The sequence below is a fragment of the Plecotus auritus genome (genome assembly GCF_963455305.1).
Source record: "Plecotus auritus genome assembly, chromosome: 7".
NCBI lineage: Eukaryota > Metazoa > Chordata > Mammalia > Chiroptera > Vespertilionidae > Plecotus > Plecotus auritus.
In genome coordinates this window covers 40,627,541-40,647,232 of record NC_137774.1, presented here as the reverse complement: position 1 = coordinate 40,647,232, position 19,692 = coordinate 40,627,541, and the positions used below count along the sequence as shown (strand labels likewise).

At 42.1% G+C, this 19,692-nt stretch overlaps 1 protein-coding gene across 3 annotated transcripts in view; it reads left to right on the top strand.

Moving 5' to 3' along the window:
* Window positions 1–633: 633 nt before the first annotated feature.
* NCBP3 (nuclear cap binding subunit 3) overlaps window positions 634–19,692 on the top strand; it is a 35,856-nt gene continuing 16,797 nt past the window's right edge. Inside the window, exons 1-8 of one of the 3 annotated variants that reach the window (XM_080678611.1) lie at window positions 634–841; window positions 2,707–2,772; window positions 5,033–5,138; window positions 13,305–13,430; window positions 15,621–15,749; window positions 15,977–16,050; window positions 16,728–16,836; window positions 19,370–19,469. In XM_080678611.1, coding sequence (XP_080534737.1) covers window positions 659–841; window positions 2,707–2,772; window positions 5,033–5,138; window positions 13,305–13,430; window positions 15,621–15,749; window positions 15,977–16,050; window positions 16,728–16,836; window positions 19,370–19,469 — 893 coding nt within the window. In that variant the 5' untranslated portion in view covers window positions 634–658. The remainder of the gene's footprint in view (window positions 842–2,706; window positions 2,773–5,032; window positions 5,139–13,304; window positions 13,431–15,620; window positions 15,750–15,976; window positions 16,051–16,727; window positions 16,837–19,369; window positions 19,470–19,692) is intronic. The other 2 variants (XM_080678613.1, XM_080678612.1) reach the window with 2 other exon arrangements.

The following is a 19,692-nucleotide window of genomic DNA, read 5'->3' as shown; positions in this document are numbered from 1 at the left end:
TGCCTAGGCTCAGATTCAAGTTTTATCCCTTATACTAGAGGCCTGGTGCACAAATTCATACACAGGTGGGGTCCAGCAGGCCTGCCCTGATGGGGGATGAACTTGGAGGGGGGAGGAGCCTCGGGTGGTTGGCGGACCAGCCCCGCCCCCTGGTCTCCCAGTGGAGGGGGCAATTTGCATATTACCCTTTTGTTATATTGGATAGCCTGTCACCTTGGGTAAATTTGTGTGTCTCAGTTTCTTTCCATGTGAAATGGGAATAACAGTACCTACTTAATAGGGCTGTTGTAGGAGTGAAGTGCTTGGAATAGTCACTGGCACATAATGACCACAGTAAAAATATTTTATTACAGGTTTAAAGCGTTTTCTTACAGGTTTAAAGCGTTTTCTAAATCCAGACTACACCGATTTTTTCATGCCCCGCCCCCTCCAACAGGCCCCACCCTCGTCCCCATTCGGTCCGGCCTCCTCCTTCCCAAGTCCTACTGCAGCCCGCCGGGTTCCTCCCGACACCAGGGGGCGCGGCGCTGTAGGGGGCCTTCTAGCGAAGGGGGCTACGCTCTAGACAGCAGAGGCGGCTGCTCGGTGGCAGTGGAGGCGGCGCTCTAGCCGTCGGTTGTGCGGGGCGGGCTCTCAGTGGTGCGGCCGGCGGGCGGCGATGGCGGCCGTACGGGGCCTGCGAGTGTCGGTGAAGGCTGAGGCCTCGGCGGGGCTGGCCTTGGGGCTCCCGTCGCCTGAGGCGGAGTCCGGTTTGGAACGTGGCGAGCCAGAGCCCATGGAGGTGGAGGAGGGCGAGCTGGAGATTGTGCCGGTGCGGCGCTCGCTGAAAGAACTGATCCCGGTACGGGAGGCGAGGGGGAGGTCGCCGGGCGAGCGAGTGTCCCGCGCCTGGACGGGCCGGAAGGGGAGGCGGCCGGCTGCCCGGCCGGGGAAAGTCGGGGCAAGGAGAGAGGGGAGCGAGCGCCCGGGGGGCGGGGGCGCCTGGTTGAAGAGACCGGGAGCGAGAGAAAGGACGCAGGGCGCCCGGAAATGGGTGCTGAGGGGCTGCAGGAGGTGGGAGAGCTGAAGGGTGGTTAAGGACGTCCCCTTCCCGCCCCTCTGAGCCAGTCTGTGCCAGGGGGTGAGTGAGGAGGGGCTGGGTTGTCTGGGCGGGAACCGAACCGAGAACGGCCCTGACGGCACTGTCAGCGCGCCGGCACACTGGGCTCCTTGCGGGTCCTGCTGCGGGTGGCTGGTGTCTGGTAAACGGAGCTCTCTTGGTTTCTTCTGGGCGGGCTGGACTTGACAGCAATAGGAGCTCCATGTTTCTGTGGTGACTTGAGGGTCATCTTGCCCCCGCGCAGCCCCACGGCTCTGTAGCCCCCACACACCGACCCCGACATCTGACCTTTCATGAAACCAAAACATCCGCGAATGCGCAGTGGTTCTTGGTCCGCCTTTTATCACCGCGGGGATGGTGAGCGGTGTTTTGCTTGTGTTTTGGTGGTCCTTTGCCCGCTTCTTGGGGCCGGTCTCAGGCCTGTGTGGCCCTTCTCAGGCCCTTAATGTCTCACCTAACACGAAGGAACGACTTTTTACCATGTCAGCAAGCCTTGGTGTTAAACTGAAATTATGGGGAAAGGTGAAAGTGGATCACTCTAGATAGGAAATGATAATGGCTCCGGTAACAATAATTAACTGTCATTTTACCATTTACTACATTATGTCATTTCAATATCACCGTAGTTGTGAAGTATGTGTCATCCCTGTATTCATTCAGTTTAACACCTACGGCATCCCCCACTATGTGCCAGGCACAGTCCTAGGCACTTGATCAAGATTAAACTCCCTCCCGAAGTTTATGTTCCAGTTGGGGGACACAAATAAACAAATAATTTCGGATAGTGGTCAATGCTATGACAAGAATAAAGCATGTTAATGGCATAGAGAGTGCAGAGGGCAGGTAGGGTGTGCAGAGCGGGAAGCTGCATGGGATAGGATGGTCAGGGAAGTCCTCTGAGATAGTGACATTTAAGCCAAACCCTCAGTGACACAAAGGACCCAACCATGTGCAGATTTGGAAGAAAGTGTCTCCAGTAGGGACAACAGTAAGCAGAAGGCTCTGAGATGGGCACAAGATTGTTTTGTTGGGGAACAAATATGAGAGCAGTAAGAGGTCAGGGAGGTGGGCAGATACCATGGAGGAAACATAGGCCCAGAGAGGCCAAAGGAATTGTGAAGTGTCATGTAGTCTGTGAACGTCATAGCTGCCTTTTCAGTCCTGGGTTTCCCAATTCCCACCCTCTTTTCATTGCACTATGCTGTGTTTTCCGTAGGTCTGGGCGAGTCTGGATTTTCTGCATTTTGATGAAGACTTGTGCTTTATTTACCTCATGGCCTGGCATGATAAATTGGGCCGGTCTGGGTTGGGGAGATAGGTGACTGTGCCTCATCTTGGATGCTTTTCACAAAAGCTTGTAGATTTCCATTTACATGACACCTTCAGTAGATGGAATTGTTTAAGGTTTGGACAGGCTCTAAGCTAGAAGTGACTTCTTAGCGTGGTGATTGCTACGACAGTCACTGCGATGGGCTTCCTCAGGATAAGGGGTTGTCAGAGTGGGGGAAGAATTGCTCAAGAGAATGACTATCCCAAAAGCATCAGCTGTTTTTATGAATTTTTCGTCATTTGCTGTCAGCATTTCTTACTCTTCTTCCTCGTGTTAGGACACAAGCAGAAGATATGAAAACAAGGCTGGCAGTTTCATCACTGGAATTGATGTCACCTCTAAGGTAAGACAGACCATGATTTATTTATTCATTTTGACAAGCGGGTGAACTTGGTTCTTAGGATTGGCGGAACTGCAATTATTCTTTCCACCTATTTTCTTTAGTTGCTGGATTAAAATTTATTTAACTTAAATTTTATATTACACAATGATGCTTTTGTGCATTCTGGAAACATCCAGGCAGTATTTGTGTATTCTCATGTTCACGATAAGATAAAATCACTATACCTGTGCTTAATCATATCCAAGAAAAAGTTCTGCACTGCAAATGCTTTTTTATGCTGTATACATTCTTTAAAAGTGATATACTATTTTTTACTTTAAATGAAACAAAACATGAAAAGTGCCTGGCACATAGTAGGCTTTTAGTAAATGTCTTTTATTCCTCACTGGCTGCAGGCTTAGGAAAATAGGATTTCCTGCCCTGGCTGGTGTGGCTCAGTTGGTTGGAGCGTCATCCTGTGCAACAAGGTCGCAGCTTCAGTTCCTGGTCAGGGCACATACTTAGATTGTGGGGTTTGATCCCTGATTGGGGTGCGTGCGGGAGGCAACCAATTGATGTATCTCTCTCACATCGATGTTACTTTTTCTCTCTCTCTCTCCCCCTTCCTAAAAAACAAAAACAAAAACAAAAAACAACACACAACCCCCCCCCCCAGAAAAATAGGATTTCTTTACTGTGTGGCTATCTAAACTTTGAAGACCAAGTCAGCTGAATTATTCTCAGTATGTGGGAATATTATCTTTCATCTAGTGATTGCTGTTACTAGATTACCAACTTCACTGTAATTCTTCACAGAGCCAAACTTATTATTTTCCTTATATAAATAAGTGTATATTTGTTGCTTTAATTGGTGATATCCAGTTTAGACATTCTTTCTGCTTTAATGTGTGCAATTGAGTTTGGAATAGAATCTTGAATTCTGAATAATAGTACTATGTGGCTATATTGGATGTATAAAATAAAAAATAAAAATGTCATACTTAGCCCTAACTGGTTTGGCTCAGTGGATAGAGCATCAGCCTGCAGACTCAAGGGTCCCAGGTTCAATTCCGGTCAAGGGCACGTACCTTGGTTGTGGGCACATCCCCAGTCCCTTATTTGGGACTCAATCTGTCGTAGATGGCTTAATGGCCAAAAGAAAGAAATGATCTTTTAGACAAACAAGAAAATAAAGTGAAGATGTTTTCTTATTGTAATTGAACCAGAAGTAGACTGTACTGTTCTTAATCCTATACAGTTTGCCATTATATTAAACAAATACAATGGGGGAAAGAGTGGTAGTCCCAGAATTGGTACTTAAATTGTTACTAAAGAAAGGTAGATTAGCTATTTGCACTGGAAAGATTTCAGGGAAGAAAATTAGCATAACTGTTGGGAAATAACAGAAGTGTTGCTGCTTTACCAATCCCCACAAGCTTTCTGTATAGTCAGACCTTCAATTAGTGTGGCAAAGTCAATATGTAATTAGTGAAGGGTTCCCAAGAGCCATCAGAAACCCACAGTTGGATCTGGATTTATTTTAGGTCTTGGAAAAAAAAAAACTTATGAAGCTGATTATTTTGTTTTTCAATGAAGCGTCAATGCTTCTTGTCACTTAATTTGAAAACTGGCAATTCCATGGATACAAGCCTAGAAGAGAGAGAGTTTCTTTGCCTCAAAGCTATTTTTAAACCAGGAAAAAGCCTTAGGGAGTGGACTGCTCATGTAGACATAATGTGGATGAGCGTGATAGGTGTGATTACCATGCACACAGACAGTAAAATGAGGATGGAGGGGGGGGACTCCTAGAAATAGCACTGAGATCAGAAGTTCTGCCCCACTTACTGCTGAAGTACCTCCAGCAAACCTTTTAACTTTTTTGTGCTTCAGTTTCTGCACCTGGAAAATTGAGATTTGAGATTGTTTAGTTGTAATTTGTTTGAATCATGACTGCTAATAAATGAAATGTCAGAGAATTAAGCGTTACTTATTACTCATTGGATCAACTAATATTCATTGAATTCCTACTCTGCCTCAGACACAGTGATAGGCATTGAATCATCATGGAGATTATTACAAATTATAGCAGCATTAATGTACACCCTCCCAGTCACTGACTTTGAATATCCAGTTCTCTGCAAAAATTATTAAAGGTACATTGTTGCTTATTTCTTCTGATTTATTTTAGGGTTGTCACTGATGCCTTATGTTGTATTTGTGATTGTGTGTGCGATCTAACTTTTCTCGTTCATTGAAACGTGGCTTTTATTGTACCTTCTAGGAAGCAATTGAAAAGAAAGAACAACGAGCCAAGCGCTTCCATTTACGATCAGAAGTAAATCTTGCCCAAAGAAATATCGCCTTGGACCGAGACATGATGAAGAAAGGTACTGGGTGTTTGGGGGGAATTTGTCCACATTTCCCCAGATAGTAATGTTTCTTGCCATGGCTGGTGCTTCTGGCCTTGCCTTGCATGTCCAGTCCTCATTCAAATACTCCCAAAGGAAAGAGACGTTTGAAGCCTCCATTTTTGAGGTGGTCTATTTAAAGTTGTGTTAGCTGTGTCTCAGATGTTAGAGCTGGGAAAAAAAAAGATTGTCTTGTCAGAGGAGGCCCAAAGAAAGTCACCCAGTTAGTGGCAGAACTGAGATTAGAACCTGTGCTTCTACGTAGTCATCCATTTCTGCTCTTATAGAAAGCTTAACTTTTCTTTGTCTAAATGTATTGGAAGTAGCCAGAGCCAGTTTGGCTCAGTGGCTAGAGCGTCGGCCTGCAGACAGAAGGGTGCCGGGTTCCATTCTGGTCAAGGGCACATACCTCGGTTGCAGGCTCCTGGCCCTGGTCGGGGGCATGCAGGAGGCAACCAATCGATGTGTCTCTCTCACATTGGTGTTTCTCTCTTTCTCTCTCTCTCTCCCCCCCCCCTCCCTCTCCCTCTCCCTCTCTCTCCCTCCCTCTTCCTTCTACTCTCTCTAAAAATTAATGGAACAGATATCCTTGCGTGAGGATAAAATAATAAAATAAATGTGTTAGAAGTATATCACAGTGAGACCTCTTTAAGGGGAGTCAGAGCAGTATTGGATTGGTAGGGGAAAGTTGTCAGTACTTCTTTAGATGCAGGCTTATGATTTTATCTTATTTTTCTATTTTATTAGGGTAAGTGTTCTTCTTGGAACTCACCCTGAATTATAAAGAGTAATCTGCCCCAGTCTTCTGAAGCAATTTATAAAATAAAGGGAAAATTTTTATTGAGTTCATAGCCATACTTATTATTCCACACTAATATAAAATAAATCCATGAGTACAAAAGGTCTCCCTCTGTTGTATTTGCAAATTTGGGTATTTCTGAAGGACTTAATAGGCAGACCTCTGCATGTTAAATGTCTGTGCTCTGCTCTAGTTTCTCTAGGCTTGCTTGATTGATAAAAGCATGTTGAATGAACGAAAGAATAACTACTTTGGGGGAACTTGCTGTCTTACCTGGCACTATGTTAGTTGGCATATTGCATATTCGTTTCTTATTCATTTCTCACAACAACCCTATGAGGAATATATTTTTTATTCTTGTTTTACAAAGAAGTAGAAATAGGCTCAAAGAAGTTTAATAAATGCCTGAGGTTAAGCAGCTAGTAAAAGTGGAGTCAGGATTTCAGGGGTTCAATTCCTGGTCAAGGGGATGTACCTTGCTTGCAGGTTCCCTGGCCCTGCTGGGGACTCATGCAGGAGGCGACCAATTGCCTGATGTATGTGATATGATAGCACAGACCCAAATCTCAGTCTGTCCCAGTGGGTAGAGTAGCTTGGATACAGAGCTCAACTCTGAATCCTGCTTTACACTTTTTTTTTGCCTCATGAGTTCAAGTTGGAAATATGACCTTGCTTCCCTTGCAGGCTGGGTTTCCAGGCATCTACCTGAGTGGATTTCTGTTTCAGGAAAAGTCCTATGAAGGCCAAGGATAGCTGTGCAGCTTGGCATTCATGTGCCTGCTCAGTCGGCCCAAGCAGAGCTCTGAAGCCTCTCTCATAACTGCAGCTTGCTAACTTCTAGCCTGTGAACGTTCACTGTGGCAATTCGTGCCTTTTCATTCTGCTGATTTTGCCCTTCCTTGTCCCATGCTTTGTCTTGTTCAGATGTCATTTTCTCCATGAAGCCCTAATCACCCACTCAAATTTCTTACCTCTGTTGCAGCTCTTTAATGTGCTGGTGCCCTCCTGGAATCTTTTTCCCAGTTCCTTTGTGAATGTGGATAAGTTATTGAACTTTGTTAGGTCTCAATCCCCTTGTTTATAACGTGAGAATATGATACCTACATGAATAGGATCACTTTTGGGGTTAAATTTTGCAATTTTTCTTTCTTTCTTTTTTTTTTTTTTTGCAAAGCAATTTTAATCTTATGGTTCTTAAGATATTCCTAAAAAGCAATAGATCTGCCTGGATGAGCTGGGTCACGTTGCTCATTATAATCTGTTTTTCATCCAGAAGGCAGCATGGTCTAGGGTAGTCTTCCTGAGCTTTGGAGAACCCTGCTGCCTATCCCAGATCAGTTTAAATTAGGATGGGAGGTAGGCGAGGGGTTTGAATAGGTCCCAGCGATAGTTATTTTTATATCTCCCTAGGTAATTCTATTGTACAGTCAAGATTGAGAACCATTAGTATGGTGATTAAGAGTGTGGGTTCTGGTTCTGGCCCTGGCCTGTTTGTTCCATGGTTACAACATTGGCCCATGGACCGAAGAGTTGGGCCCATCTTGGTCAAGGGGATGTACCTCAGTTGCCAGTCCCCTGGCCTTGGTGGGGACTCATGCAGGAGGTGACCAATTGATGACGTGTCTCTCTCATGTCGATCTCTCCCTCCCCTCCCCCTCTCCTTCCCCTTCCCCTCCCCTCCCTCTTTCTAAAATCAGTTTTTTAAAAAAGAAAAGAGTGTGGGTTCTGAAGCTTGGCTGTCTATATTCAAATCCTGACCTGTTCCTTTCTAGCTCTGTGACTTGGGGAAGTTACTTAGGCTCTAAGAAACACAGTTTCTTCATATGGAGAGGCAGATAACAGTAGTTTTAATAGGGTTGTTGGGAGGGTCTAGCATAATGTTACAGTTCTTATGTCTGGTACATAGTAAGTCCCCAATAAATGTTAGTTGTTATTTTCATTATCTGGCATTTTCCATCTTCCAAGCAGTCTTCTAAGTGGCCTAGCCTCTTGGGAGAATGGGAACATTGGAATAAACATCTTGACTCCTGCAGCCACATTAGGTGTCAAATTATTGCTTCTTCTTAATACCAATGGCAATAATAAAGATACCGTTTGGTAAATGCTTAGTATATGCCACTCAGCCCTGTGAAGGGAAGGTAATTACCATTTCTGTTTTACTGATGGGGAAACTAAGGTGCTGAGAGGTTGAGAACCTTGCCTGAGGTCCCAATAGCAAGTAGCTAGGTAAGTAGCAAGGCTGGGATTTGCAGGCTGGTCTGGCTGAAGCCTGTGCTCCTAACCTCTCTGCCAGCTTTCAGGTAGAGTGTGGGATGTGCTGCACTGATCATTCTGCATCAGGAGTGACTTGCTGCTTACTCTTAGCCACTCAGGGCCGAGCAGCTTTCGTTTCCTTATCCCCAAGATCAAAGCTTTCATGGTTGGAAGGAACCTCAGAGGTCATCAAAAGTCAACTCCTGCCCCGTGCTGCAGGCCTTTTGGCAAAGTTCCCAATGATCTTTTGGCTTCTGCTTGAACATTTCCTAGTGATGGCAGAAGGACTATTTATGAAGCAGTTAATTTTGGTTTTGGATACATGTTAATACATGTTCCTCATGTTGAACAGAAATTGCTTTCTAATAATTTCTGTCTATTAGTTAGTTACTGTGTGACCCTTAGAACAACATTATGTTCTTTCCTCATTCACATAATAATCCTTCAGGTGAATGAGCAGTAAGCCCATTTCCTACACTTTGTTTATGTGACTTGACTTTCTAGCCTCTCTCCTCTAAACTCTTTTCAATTTCTAAATGTCCTTCATAAGGTGAGGTGTAGATTCCAGATATGTTGGATTCATGGAGAGAATGGCAGGGCTATCCCACGATTTCTGTCTTAGTCATTTCATAGTGTACTCACCTTCCAGTCAACCGAAGCACACAAGTCTTTTCCCTGGGAATTCTCCCCATCAAAGCAGTCTTGTCTTGTACTTGAGGCACTGTTTAAGAATTACTTTCTTATTTATCTTTACCAAATTATATCTTTTTAATTTCAAGACTCCATTTCAGTCTATCGAGTTCATTTTCATCTTAACTGTACTTTTTAGCATTTTAGCTATATTCCTCACTTTGGTATGCCAGGCTTCTGCATCTTTATCCAGCTGTTGGTAAATGTTGATCAGGATAATCCCATATCATGCCATGAAACACAGATCCATGAATTATAAGTCTTAGTTTATTATCAGGTCCACATTTCATTTTATTGTCATGAGGAACTAGATTACATGCCTTAATGGTCTCGAGATAGAATTTGAATTTCTTGGTGTGGGGTAATGCTGCCAAAAAAAGAAAAGAGGTTTGTGTGGCTTGCTTCTTAGAGAACTCACATCATTTCCAAGGGAGAGACTTGGTTTTATTTTTTGTTTGTTTTGTTACTCTTCACCCGAGGATATTTTTCAGTGATTTTTTTTAAGAGAGAGTGAAAGGGAGGGGGAGAGACTGATAGAGAGAAATATCGCTGTGAGAGACACGCATCGATTGGTTGCCTCCCGTACACACCCTGACCAAGGACAGGGTTCTAGCCTACAACCAAGGCACATGTCCTTGACCAGAATCGAACCCACATCCCTTCAGTCCACAGGCCGACACTCTGTCCACTGAGTCAAACCAGCTAGGGCGAGACTTGGTTTCTTAAGGGATTGTAGATTCTGTTTGATCAGCTCCTTTTAAAAAATTCCAGAGAATGACATTAAATTTTTTAAATATATATATATATATTTAATTTTTCCCTGGGGGTATGTTTTATTGATTTAGAGAGAAAGGAAGGGGTGGGGGAGAGAAAGGAAGAGAGAGAGCACATCGATCAGCTGCCTCTTGTATGTGCCCCAACTGGGAAGCAACCTGCAAACCTACAGCGTAGGTATGTGCCCTGACTGGGGATCAAACCTGTAACTTTTTGGTGTACGGACAAAAAAAGCCATCGGAATTTTTGATGAGCCTATATACTGTGAACTGTACCCTTTTCTTCATTAGATGTTTCACAAACAACTCACGTTCACCAAAGAAAACTTGGGAAGGAGAGTAAGAAGAAAAGTTGCCCACAGTCTATCATCAAACCCAGTCATTGTCAACATTTTGTGTATTTCCTTCTAATCTTTTCTGCACGCAGATTTTATTTTTGTTTCTTCCTTTCCTTTTCACTTGACAATCTGCCATCTGCATTTTCCATGTCATTATATAGCCTGATGTTAGTCTTTTAGATTCTTATATTTGTTCTTTTACCTTTGTCATTAGTCATTTACCCTTTGTCTGTCTCCCATATGTGTTATTTGGCAAATTGTTCTCACACAAGCTTTGCTGCCTTTTTTTTCCTTGGGAATCACCTCTCATATTCTGAGTAACTATATTTAATGTCTTATAAATTTTTTCAACATTCTAGTGTGAGGCCTTGGGATTGGTTTCTTTTTCTCTGGATTTTTCAGAAATCTACTTTCCTACTCCCTGTCATTCATTGTTTTCTTTCATGTTAAAAAAAAAAAAAAGCAAGGTGATGCCCTCACCATCTTGCTGGTAGTCAGCACTCAGTAAATGGCCATTCTCATTCCCTCATCCATCTGTTCACTGCCATCTCAGCAGTTAGCCCTTCCTCATTGATTGGGCACAAATCTAGGCTCCTGCTTTGTTTTATTTTAAGCAGTGACATTGTCAGCAAGGTGAGAAAGTATTGAGCATTCTCCTTTGGCAGTCTTCCATCACATTTTGAGCTTAACAAGGTTTCCATCTCTAGTGCATCTTGCCACAGTTGGTTTGGTTCTCTTTTGAGAATGAACTTTTCCCTCAGCTCATTGAAACGTTTATCTTTGTAGTGATAATGGCCTTTGTATCTATATCTGCTTCTTTTGAACAAGACTGTTCATTGCCCATTTCTAGATGTGTATACCATTCTCTGTACATTAAAATAAAGCCCAGCCGGCGTGGCTCAGTGGTTGAGCATCACCCTATGAACCAGGAGGTCACAGTTCAATTCTCAGTCAGGTCACATGCCCAGGTTGCAGGCTCGATCCCTAGTGGGGGGCGTGCAGGAGGCAGCCCATCAATGATTCTCTCTCATCATTGATGTTTCTATCTCTCTCCCTCTCCCTTCCTCTCTCTAAATATCAATTTAAAAAATTTTTAAATAAAGACATCTGAGGCCAGAAGTTTTATTCCTTACTGTCTTTTGTTTTTAAGCTATTTCTGCAGGGTTGTGTTGTTTTTTTAATAAAAGCATTATAATGTTAGAACAGTGCTATGATGCTCTTGGTATTTATTTTTGTCGGTTCTTTTGGTATTTATTTATTTATGTATTTATTTATTGCTTGTCTTATTTATGATTAAACCCCGTTATCAGGTCAACAAGTCTTCCTCAGACATTTTTTCCCTGGTCTGTTTTCTCTGCCATCTCCAGGAGCTCTTCCTGTTGTTTGTTCCCTCTCTACTTCCCTTGGGACCTTTTTCATCCATACTCATGGCTTTTAGCTCCAAGAACTGAAAAGGCTCCCTGGTCTGACTCCTTCAGTTTCCCAACCTGGATGTCCATTGTGAACACCTGTCTCATTTGGGCCTTTGTTCACTGTTGCACTGCTGGTCACTAGTAAGGACTTGCTGAGATTCAAAGGTCTTAATAGTATCTCCATCTTCATAATCTGGGTGTCAGGAAGGTATCACCTGATTTACCAGGTAGTCTGGACACACCTACGTGGGCTCCCCTTAAACCTTTTACTCTTCAAAATGACAAAACAAACATCTTTGTGTGAGCTACTATATGAACCCACATGAGGAGTAACTATGCCTAAAGGTCACGTGCTAAATTACATTTATAACAGACACTTCCAATTTGTCCTTCAGAGTGGCTGTGCCACTTCTCAATCCCACCAGCAGAGGGAGGGGCTCTTTTCTCCACCCTACCAACAATTGACAATAAAATACATAAATTAAAAAAATTCTAGTAATTGAAAAGTGGTATCTTGTTTTAATATGTGTATTTCTGATTGTGAGGTCAGCCATCTTTTCATGTATTTATTGTATTTTCTGTTGTGTGAATTGTCTACTCATGTTCTTTGCCTGTTTTTATTTTAAGCTGTCATTTTATCAGTATTTGTAGGATTTTATTACTCTAGTTTCCTTCTTTGCTTTATATCCAGGGGCAGCATCTCTTCTTTTTCAGGAATGGCCTGAACTGTTCCACATTTTTCTTTTTCTTTTTTTAAATATATTTTATTGATTTTTTACAGAGAGGAAGGGAGAGGGATAGAGAGTTAGAAACATCGATGAGAGAGAAACATCGATCAGCTGCCTCCTGCACACTCCCTACTGGGGATGTGCCTGCAACCAAGGTACATGCCCTTGACCAGAATCGAACCTGGGACCCTTCAGTCCGCAGGCCGACGCTCTATCCACTGAGCCAAACCGGTCAGGGCCCACATTTTTCTTTGATAAATATTTAAAAACTGGTGACCCTGTGCACGGATTTGTGTACATTGAAAGGAAATTAATTAGAAGGTGGCCGGCGGGGCAGGACTGGGTGAGATGGGCTGGACACACCCTGGAGCCAGCCTCCTGTGTCCCTCCCTGGTGTCTGTGGAGTGAGCAGGGTCCCTCGGCCTGGCCTGTGGGGATCGGGCTGAAACCGGCTCTCTGACATCCCCTGAAGGGTCCTGGAGTGCGAGAGGGCACTCTGCAAAGTTCCTGTCATGCAGGGTGTGGAACACAAACACAAGTGTGCAGTAAACCAGATTTGGGGCCTATAGTGCCCCAGCAACAACATAACCCACGGCTGAAGGTGGAATCGTGCAGCACCACAAAGAATCAGGCTCCCTCCTCTCTGGTTTCGGGGTGTGTTACCCGAGGACCACCGCTGCCAAGTCACTGCAGCTTGGCAGCTCCTGGTTTGAGTGTCTGCCCCCTGGTGGTCAGTGCGTGTCATGGCAACTGGATGGGCGGCCGGTTGGTTGGCTGCTTAGGCTTTTTTATATATATAGATTTTAGAATCAGCTTGCCTAGTTTAATGAAAAAGCCTATTGAATTTGGTATTGCTTTAACTGCTGGTTAATTTGGGGAGAGGTATTGTGTATTTTATCAACATTAATTGTTCAATCTTTCTTAGCCAAAAAGCCTGTTCTGACTTAAATAATTGATTTAATGCTGTTTGGTCTGTGATAAAAAGCAAAATAGTGTACCTTGCTGTCATCTCTCCTTTTCTTTTAAAATAAATGTCATCTCTTTCAGCATATTTCTTTTCTAAACACATGTTACCTGAACTGTGTAATAGGGTGGAATGTGCAATAGTGGGTGGGAAAATTCTATCATCTTTTCTGTGTCCTGTGTTTTTAGCAATCCCCAAAGTGAGACTGGAGACAATCTACATTTGCGGAGTAGATGAGATGAGTACCCAGGATATCTTTTCCTATTTTAAAGAATATCCTCCGGCTCACATTGAATGGTTGGATGATACCTCCTGTAAGTATACCCAAGTTTTCTGTTAAATATGTTTTTGCTTATGATTTTGAAATTGTTCTCGCCACCTCAGATGGTGAATGACTATGGCCCAGACTACTTGTCTGTGCCTAACCTCTGCCCTTAGTGTAGAAGAGAAAAAAAATCCCCATTGATGAGAACCAGATACATTAACTAGTCTACCAAATTATACCCCATGAGTATTCTAAGTCAGCCCAGAGTGGTGACCAGGGCTTATAAAGCTGATTGCTGGCATCTGAGCCCAGTGTATACGATTAAGGCCTCTTGAACTTCCACAATTTCCCAACAAAGGGGTGGATCCAGCTCTGTAGACTTGGGCTGAGGGCTGTGTTTTCAGGACTTTAGACTTTGTCATTGCAGCTTGCCATACAGTTGATTATCCAGGGGCTGGCTCTGCCTCAGTGTCTCTAATTAGAACTATATCAGAAACCCTGCCACTTTACCAGACCTGTGAGCTGTTTAATTTGTGAGCCAACTGTAATTTTTAACTTGCCTCCCCACTCCAAGTCTGTTGTGACTGGTGATCACGCTACTGGCTTTTTGTCTTGACTCATTTCTAGTCTGGCTTCACTTACTGCTACCTTGCTGGCCTACCAGGTTGTGCCCTGTATAGCAGCCTGGTTTTTCTGGCTGCTTTCTTTAAAAGATGTTGATTCAGTGTTTTCATTGAAATAAGAAACATGACTGAGTAAAATATTTTTGTCCTGTTTTCTTTTTCCTTAACTTACATTATCCAAATCAGGGTTGCCAAACTTTTTTTTTTTTTTATAAAGGGCTGGGTTGTAAATATTTTAGGCTTTGCAGGTCATATAGTCTCTGTCATTTATTCAGCTCTGCCATAATAACATGAGATCAGCCATTGACGGTATGTAGTTGAATGAGCCTGGCTGTTTTCTTTAGAACTTTATTTTACAAAGACAGGCAGTGGATGTGTAGTTTATTGTACATTAATTATACCTAAATAAATCTGGTACACATATAAACAAATAAATGACAGATGATGGGCTGGATTTGACCTGCAGGTTTTAGTTTGCTAACCACTGGTTTAAATCATTAAAACTAGATAAGGGATGTTGCAATTGGAGAGACCCTTAGAATTATCCAGTTCAGCTACCTCATATTGTGAATCAGAAACCAAGAAACTGAGAAACAGAGAAGGTAAATTGTCCAAGGCCACATGGCGTGTCGGTAACAAAGGTGAGACTCTTAGACCTCAAAACTGAGATATAAATGCTGTTTTCCATAGCTAAACAGGTTTCTTTTTTATAAGAATTCTCAAAACCTTTTTTCTTTTTGGATAAATTCTTTTCCTTAAAGAAGCAAATTCAGTTAGTTGCTACAAAGCCAAGTGTCTGTTATGTCTCCATTGTATATATCCCATGATGGTACCATCATCATTGGGGGATCATCATTTAAAAGCATGTCTGGATGATAAGGAATAGCATAGGGCTTCCCTGGAGGGGCAGTGGTATAGAGGACAATCCACATTTATTTGATAACTAGAGACCCGGTGCACAAAAATTCGTGCACGTGGTGGGGGGGGGGGTCCCCCTCTCAGTCCGGCCTGCCCCCTCTCAGTCTGGGAGCCCTCAGGGGATGTCCTACTGATGGCTTAGGCCCGCTCCCCATGGGGCCTAAGCTGCAGTCTGGCCTCCCTCTGTAGGAGGCGACTGTGCTGATCAGGGGAAGGCGCCGCCCCCATCACCCCACTGCTGCTGCCACTGCTGGCCACAGCAGCTGCTTGAGCCCATGGCTGCCTGAGCCCCGGGCCTCGCAGCTGCTGTGGCTTTGACCTGATGGATGTCCAGGGGGACGTCTGGAAGACGTCCACCCTAATTAGCATATTACCCTTTTGTTATTATAGATTATCATCATCATTCTCATCAAGAACTAACACATAGCACTAAGTGCCAGGCAGTTTTATTATGTAAACACTTTTGCATGGAATCTTTGACCATTATTTTGTGGAACCCAGTTGGGGAATGCAGCTTAAGGCCAGTTTCATCAAAGAGGTTTTACTACTACTTCCTATTCTTTTCATTCGTTGGTTTGTATATTTATTGCTCTCAATCTGTACCTAGATGAGGTTTAACAATGAATATGATGCAGTTTCTGCTCTCAGGAAACTTAACCATTTGGATGTGATATGTTTTATTTTACATTTTATTTTAGGTAATGTGGTTTGGCTGGATGAAATGACAGCCACACGAGCCCTTATCAATATGAGCTCTCTGCCAGACCTGGATAAGATAAAAAGCAGGGATGCCAATGAGGACAAGTCATCTGAGAAAAGCAAAAAAGGTAACTGAACACAAAGAAGGGACTTTTGGGCTGAAAGTCCTATTATTTACTCAGTTGGTTTGGGTTTCTGTGCAAAGTGTTATATAGTATCTCATCACTAGTTATTTCTGAAAAAGGCTTTGATGTTTTGGATCATTAGTAAACAGATGGAGAAAATAATCGGACTTTTAAATGATATGAGATGGAGTTATTTTAAAGATCATCTTGTCCCTCACATTCCATTTTAGACAAGCAGGAAGACAGTTCAGATGATGAGGCTGAAGAAGGAGAAGTTGAAGATGAAAACTCAAGTGATGTAGAGGTTAGTAATAGGGAAAATATATATGTAAGGTTTCACTGAAAAAACTGCTTGCTATGTTTTTATTTAAGGCTTAAAGACTTAAGTTGCGTTCTTCCTCTGGCTCTCACCACTAGACTTCCTGAGGGTACACCAGAACCTTGCTTTTTAAGTTTGTGTGATTATAATGCATGATTTATCTTGAGATCTTAGAATAGTACTTACACTTCTGTAAGAGAAAATGATTTTGTTAAGAAATACTTTGAAGTGTTATCTAATAAGTAAAATTAGGAAAAAGCAAGAAATGGCATATTTCCTAACCGATTATGTACTAATGTTGGAAAAATTAAAGTGTATTCATGTAAAAAGATGCATTATATAGATTCAAGCCAAGCAAAGTCTTTGCTCTCTTGGAGCCTACATTCTAGTGGGGAAGACAGATAATACAGATACACAGGTATATAATACAATGTCAGGCAGTGATAATTGCCATGAGTAAAATTAAGAAGGGTAAGTGGATAGAGAGTGATGGAAACCATTGTTTGACAAAGTGGTCAGGGAAGACCTCTGACTTAGAACCTAGTGCTGTAATACTGAGAGTGTTACTAAAGGCAGAATGCTTTCTTAATCAATGGTAACGCTACTGAATAAAAGTGAAAATGGCTTTAATTTTTTATATTGAAATGCTCTTTTTTCTTAAGTTGGAAACATTATCTCAGGTAGAAGAAGAGTCTCTGCTAAGAAACGATCTTCGTCCAGCTAATAAACTTGCTAAAGGAAATAAGTTATTCATGAGATTTGCTACAAAAGGTAAATATAATATTTGCTATTGATTTTTATTATTAATCAAAGTGATTTATTATTGAATGACATCCTCTTTTGAATCAGAGGTTAGATCAAGTAATCTCAAACTAGTATTTTGTGCTTATGAAATGATGTCTTGCTGCCCGAGTTGGAATTTCTGACTTGGAAAGTAAATATTAACTATTTGTATTCTTTTGTGATTTCTGGCTAAAGTAAGTTATTTTCTGTTAAAGCTGGTTTGCCCATGTGCTTTTCAGCCAATTTATCATCTGAACCATGAAAACCTTTTAAAATTGTATATTTTTATTTATCACAGTAATAACCTCTTGGACATTGCTCATAGTGCCCTTCAGGTCTAATTCTCTAAGGAATTAGGTCAAGCCTATAATAATTTGTAAGGCTTTTTATACACAATGATTTTCGGTGCACATTAAACCCCCACAAAGTTTCTTTTTAATTGTTTGACAGTTAATTAGAAATGACCCTTCACTTTTGAATACTTCAATATGTATTCCTTTAGAATGAGGACTTTGTCTTACACAGAGCACACTTCTCAAAATCGAGAAATTTAGCATTAATACACAATAATCCATAATCCACATTCAGATTTCATTAGTTGTTCCAAGAATTCCTCATTCTGTACATTAAGCTGCCTGACACACAGTGAGTGCTGTGTGTAGCAGTTTTTGATGATGACGACGATGATAATTGTCAAATAAATTTGTACTTTCCTTTTACTACCCCCCACCCCCCAACATGGGGTCCACTCCTGAGCGAGTGTTCAAGTAATCCATGTCTCCCCAGTTTCCCTGGATCTGGACCTGCTCCTCTGTTTTCCTTGACTGAACCATTTCTTAAAGAGATAGGCTCGTTATTTTATAGACAAACCTTTGGTTTGGTTTTGTCTCGTGTCTCTTTCTGATTTGGGTTGTGCATTTTAGGCAAGAATACCACAGAAGTGATAATGTGTTGTTTTCAGTGCCTCATATCAGGAGGCACATGATACTTGTCCCATACCCGGGGATGGTACCTTTCATCACTTGGTTAAGGTAATGATCACCAGGTTTCTCTAAACCGTCAAGTTTCTATTTCTCCATTTGTAATTTTAAAATTTGTGGGAAGATACTTTGAGATTATGTAAGTAGCCTATTGCTCATCAAGCTTTCATGCAGTAGCTTTAGCATCCATTGACTTATTAACTGCACCGTTTATTAGTTGGCAGTCTGCTATAAGGAAGAGCTTTCCCTTTTACCCATTTATTTATTTACTTACTTATATCAGTTTAGACTCATGGAGTTTTATTTTATTCATTGGGTATCATCCATTGTTATCATTATCTTGATTCACGAATTGTCTTGGATTTGGCCAGTAGAGCCTCTTCCCGCTGTGTGCTTTTGACATGTCTCCATGATTCTTGGACCACTTTCTTTATGGCACACTAAAACATCTTGTTTTTCCAGACCCAACTTGTATTTTCCCTGCCTCTGATCTGGAACCAGCTGTTTCTCCTCAGGCATGTTTTCTTTTGTAGGGGGGCATACTAGTTTGTGTGACTAAGTTTACCCATGGCACTGATACATTCACATTGGGGTTTGTCCTTTGCAGTCAGTGAGGGCCCAAAGAGCTGTCCAGGTCCTTTATATGATGAAAAGTATGTGTGATCACTGACCACCTTTCTTTCCTATGAATGGACCTTTTAACCTGACAAAGGGATCTTCTCTGCATTTACTGATTTGAGTGGTTGAGAGCATTCTAGATATATGTATAGTACTTTAAGCCATTTTGAGGAAATCACGATAAACTGGAAAAAATGGTTTATCAAACATATGGAATTATGTATAGTCTGCTTCTTTAATCCCGATTCTGTGTTATTGGTATGTTATGATTCAGAAATGAATATTAGCCCTAGCCAGTTTGGCTCAGTGAATAGAGCGGTGGCCTGCGGACTGAAGGGTCCCGGGTTCAATTCTGGTCATATGCCCGGGTTGCGGGCTCGATTCCCAGTGTGGGGTGTGCAGGAGGCAGCTGATCAATGATTCTCTCTCATCATTGATGTTTCTGTCTCTCTCTCCCTCTCCCTTCCTCTCTGAAATAAAAAATATATATATTTATTACAAAAAAGAAATGAATATCACCTTTCAGGGGGCAGTGAAAAATGCCACCCTTTCTAAAAAGCCCATTTGATGCCTGAGCACTTGTAATGATTGAAGCTCTGTCATGCTTCTTAGAACCTTATGTCTTGTATTGTTGGGGTTTAATAGTGGTATTTCCTCTATGAAGTATTTCCTCCTTGACAGCTGCTTCACTTCATTCATCTCTGCTTTGCTCCCCCCTAATGTCCTTCCCCCCGCCACACACACTGCCTTAGTGGGCACACAGAGGGGAATGTTTGCAGTGCATCTTTCCCTTCTGTTGGCTGATTGTGCTGACCTGATCCCAGCTATGCAAAACAGTCTTTTTTATTTATTTATTTTTAACTATAACACATTGTTTTCACACCCACAGGAAATCCTAGGTAACTGTTGTAATTAATTTTTAGATGACAAAAAAGAACTTGGAGCAGCCAGAAGAAGTCAGTATTACATGAAATATGGGAATCCAAATTACGGAGGCATGAAAGGAATTCTTAGTAATTCTTGGTGAGTCCAAAAGTATAAAACACAATAGTTAAACTTTGCTTAATCCTTTAGTTGGTATTCTGCAGTGGAATGTCAACTCCATGTGTGGACTCAAAGGAAGACGAGGGAAGAGTGCAAGATTCTTAACTGTGGTAAAAGGTGTGAGAATACTGAGTTTCAGTTTCATTTCAGATGTCTCTGTCTCAGTACCTGACATTTGTCATTGTGTAGTTGAAATTAATCA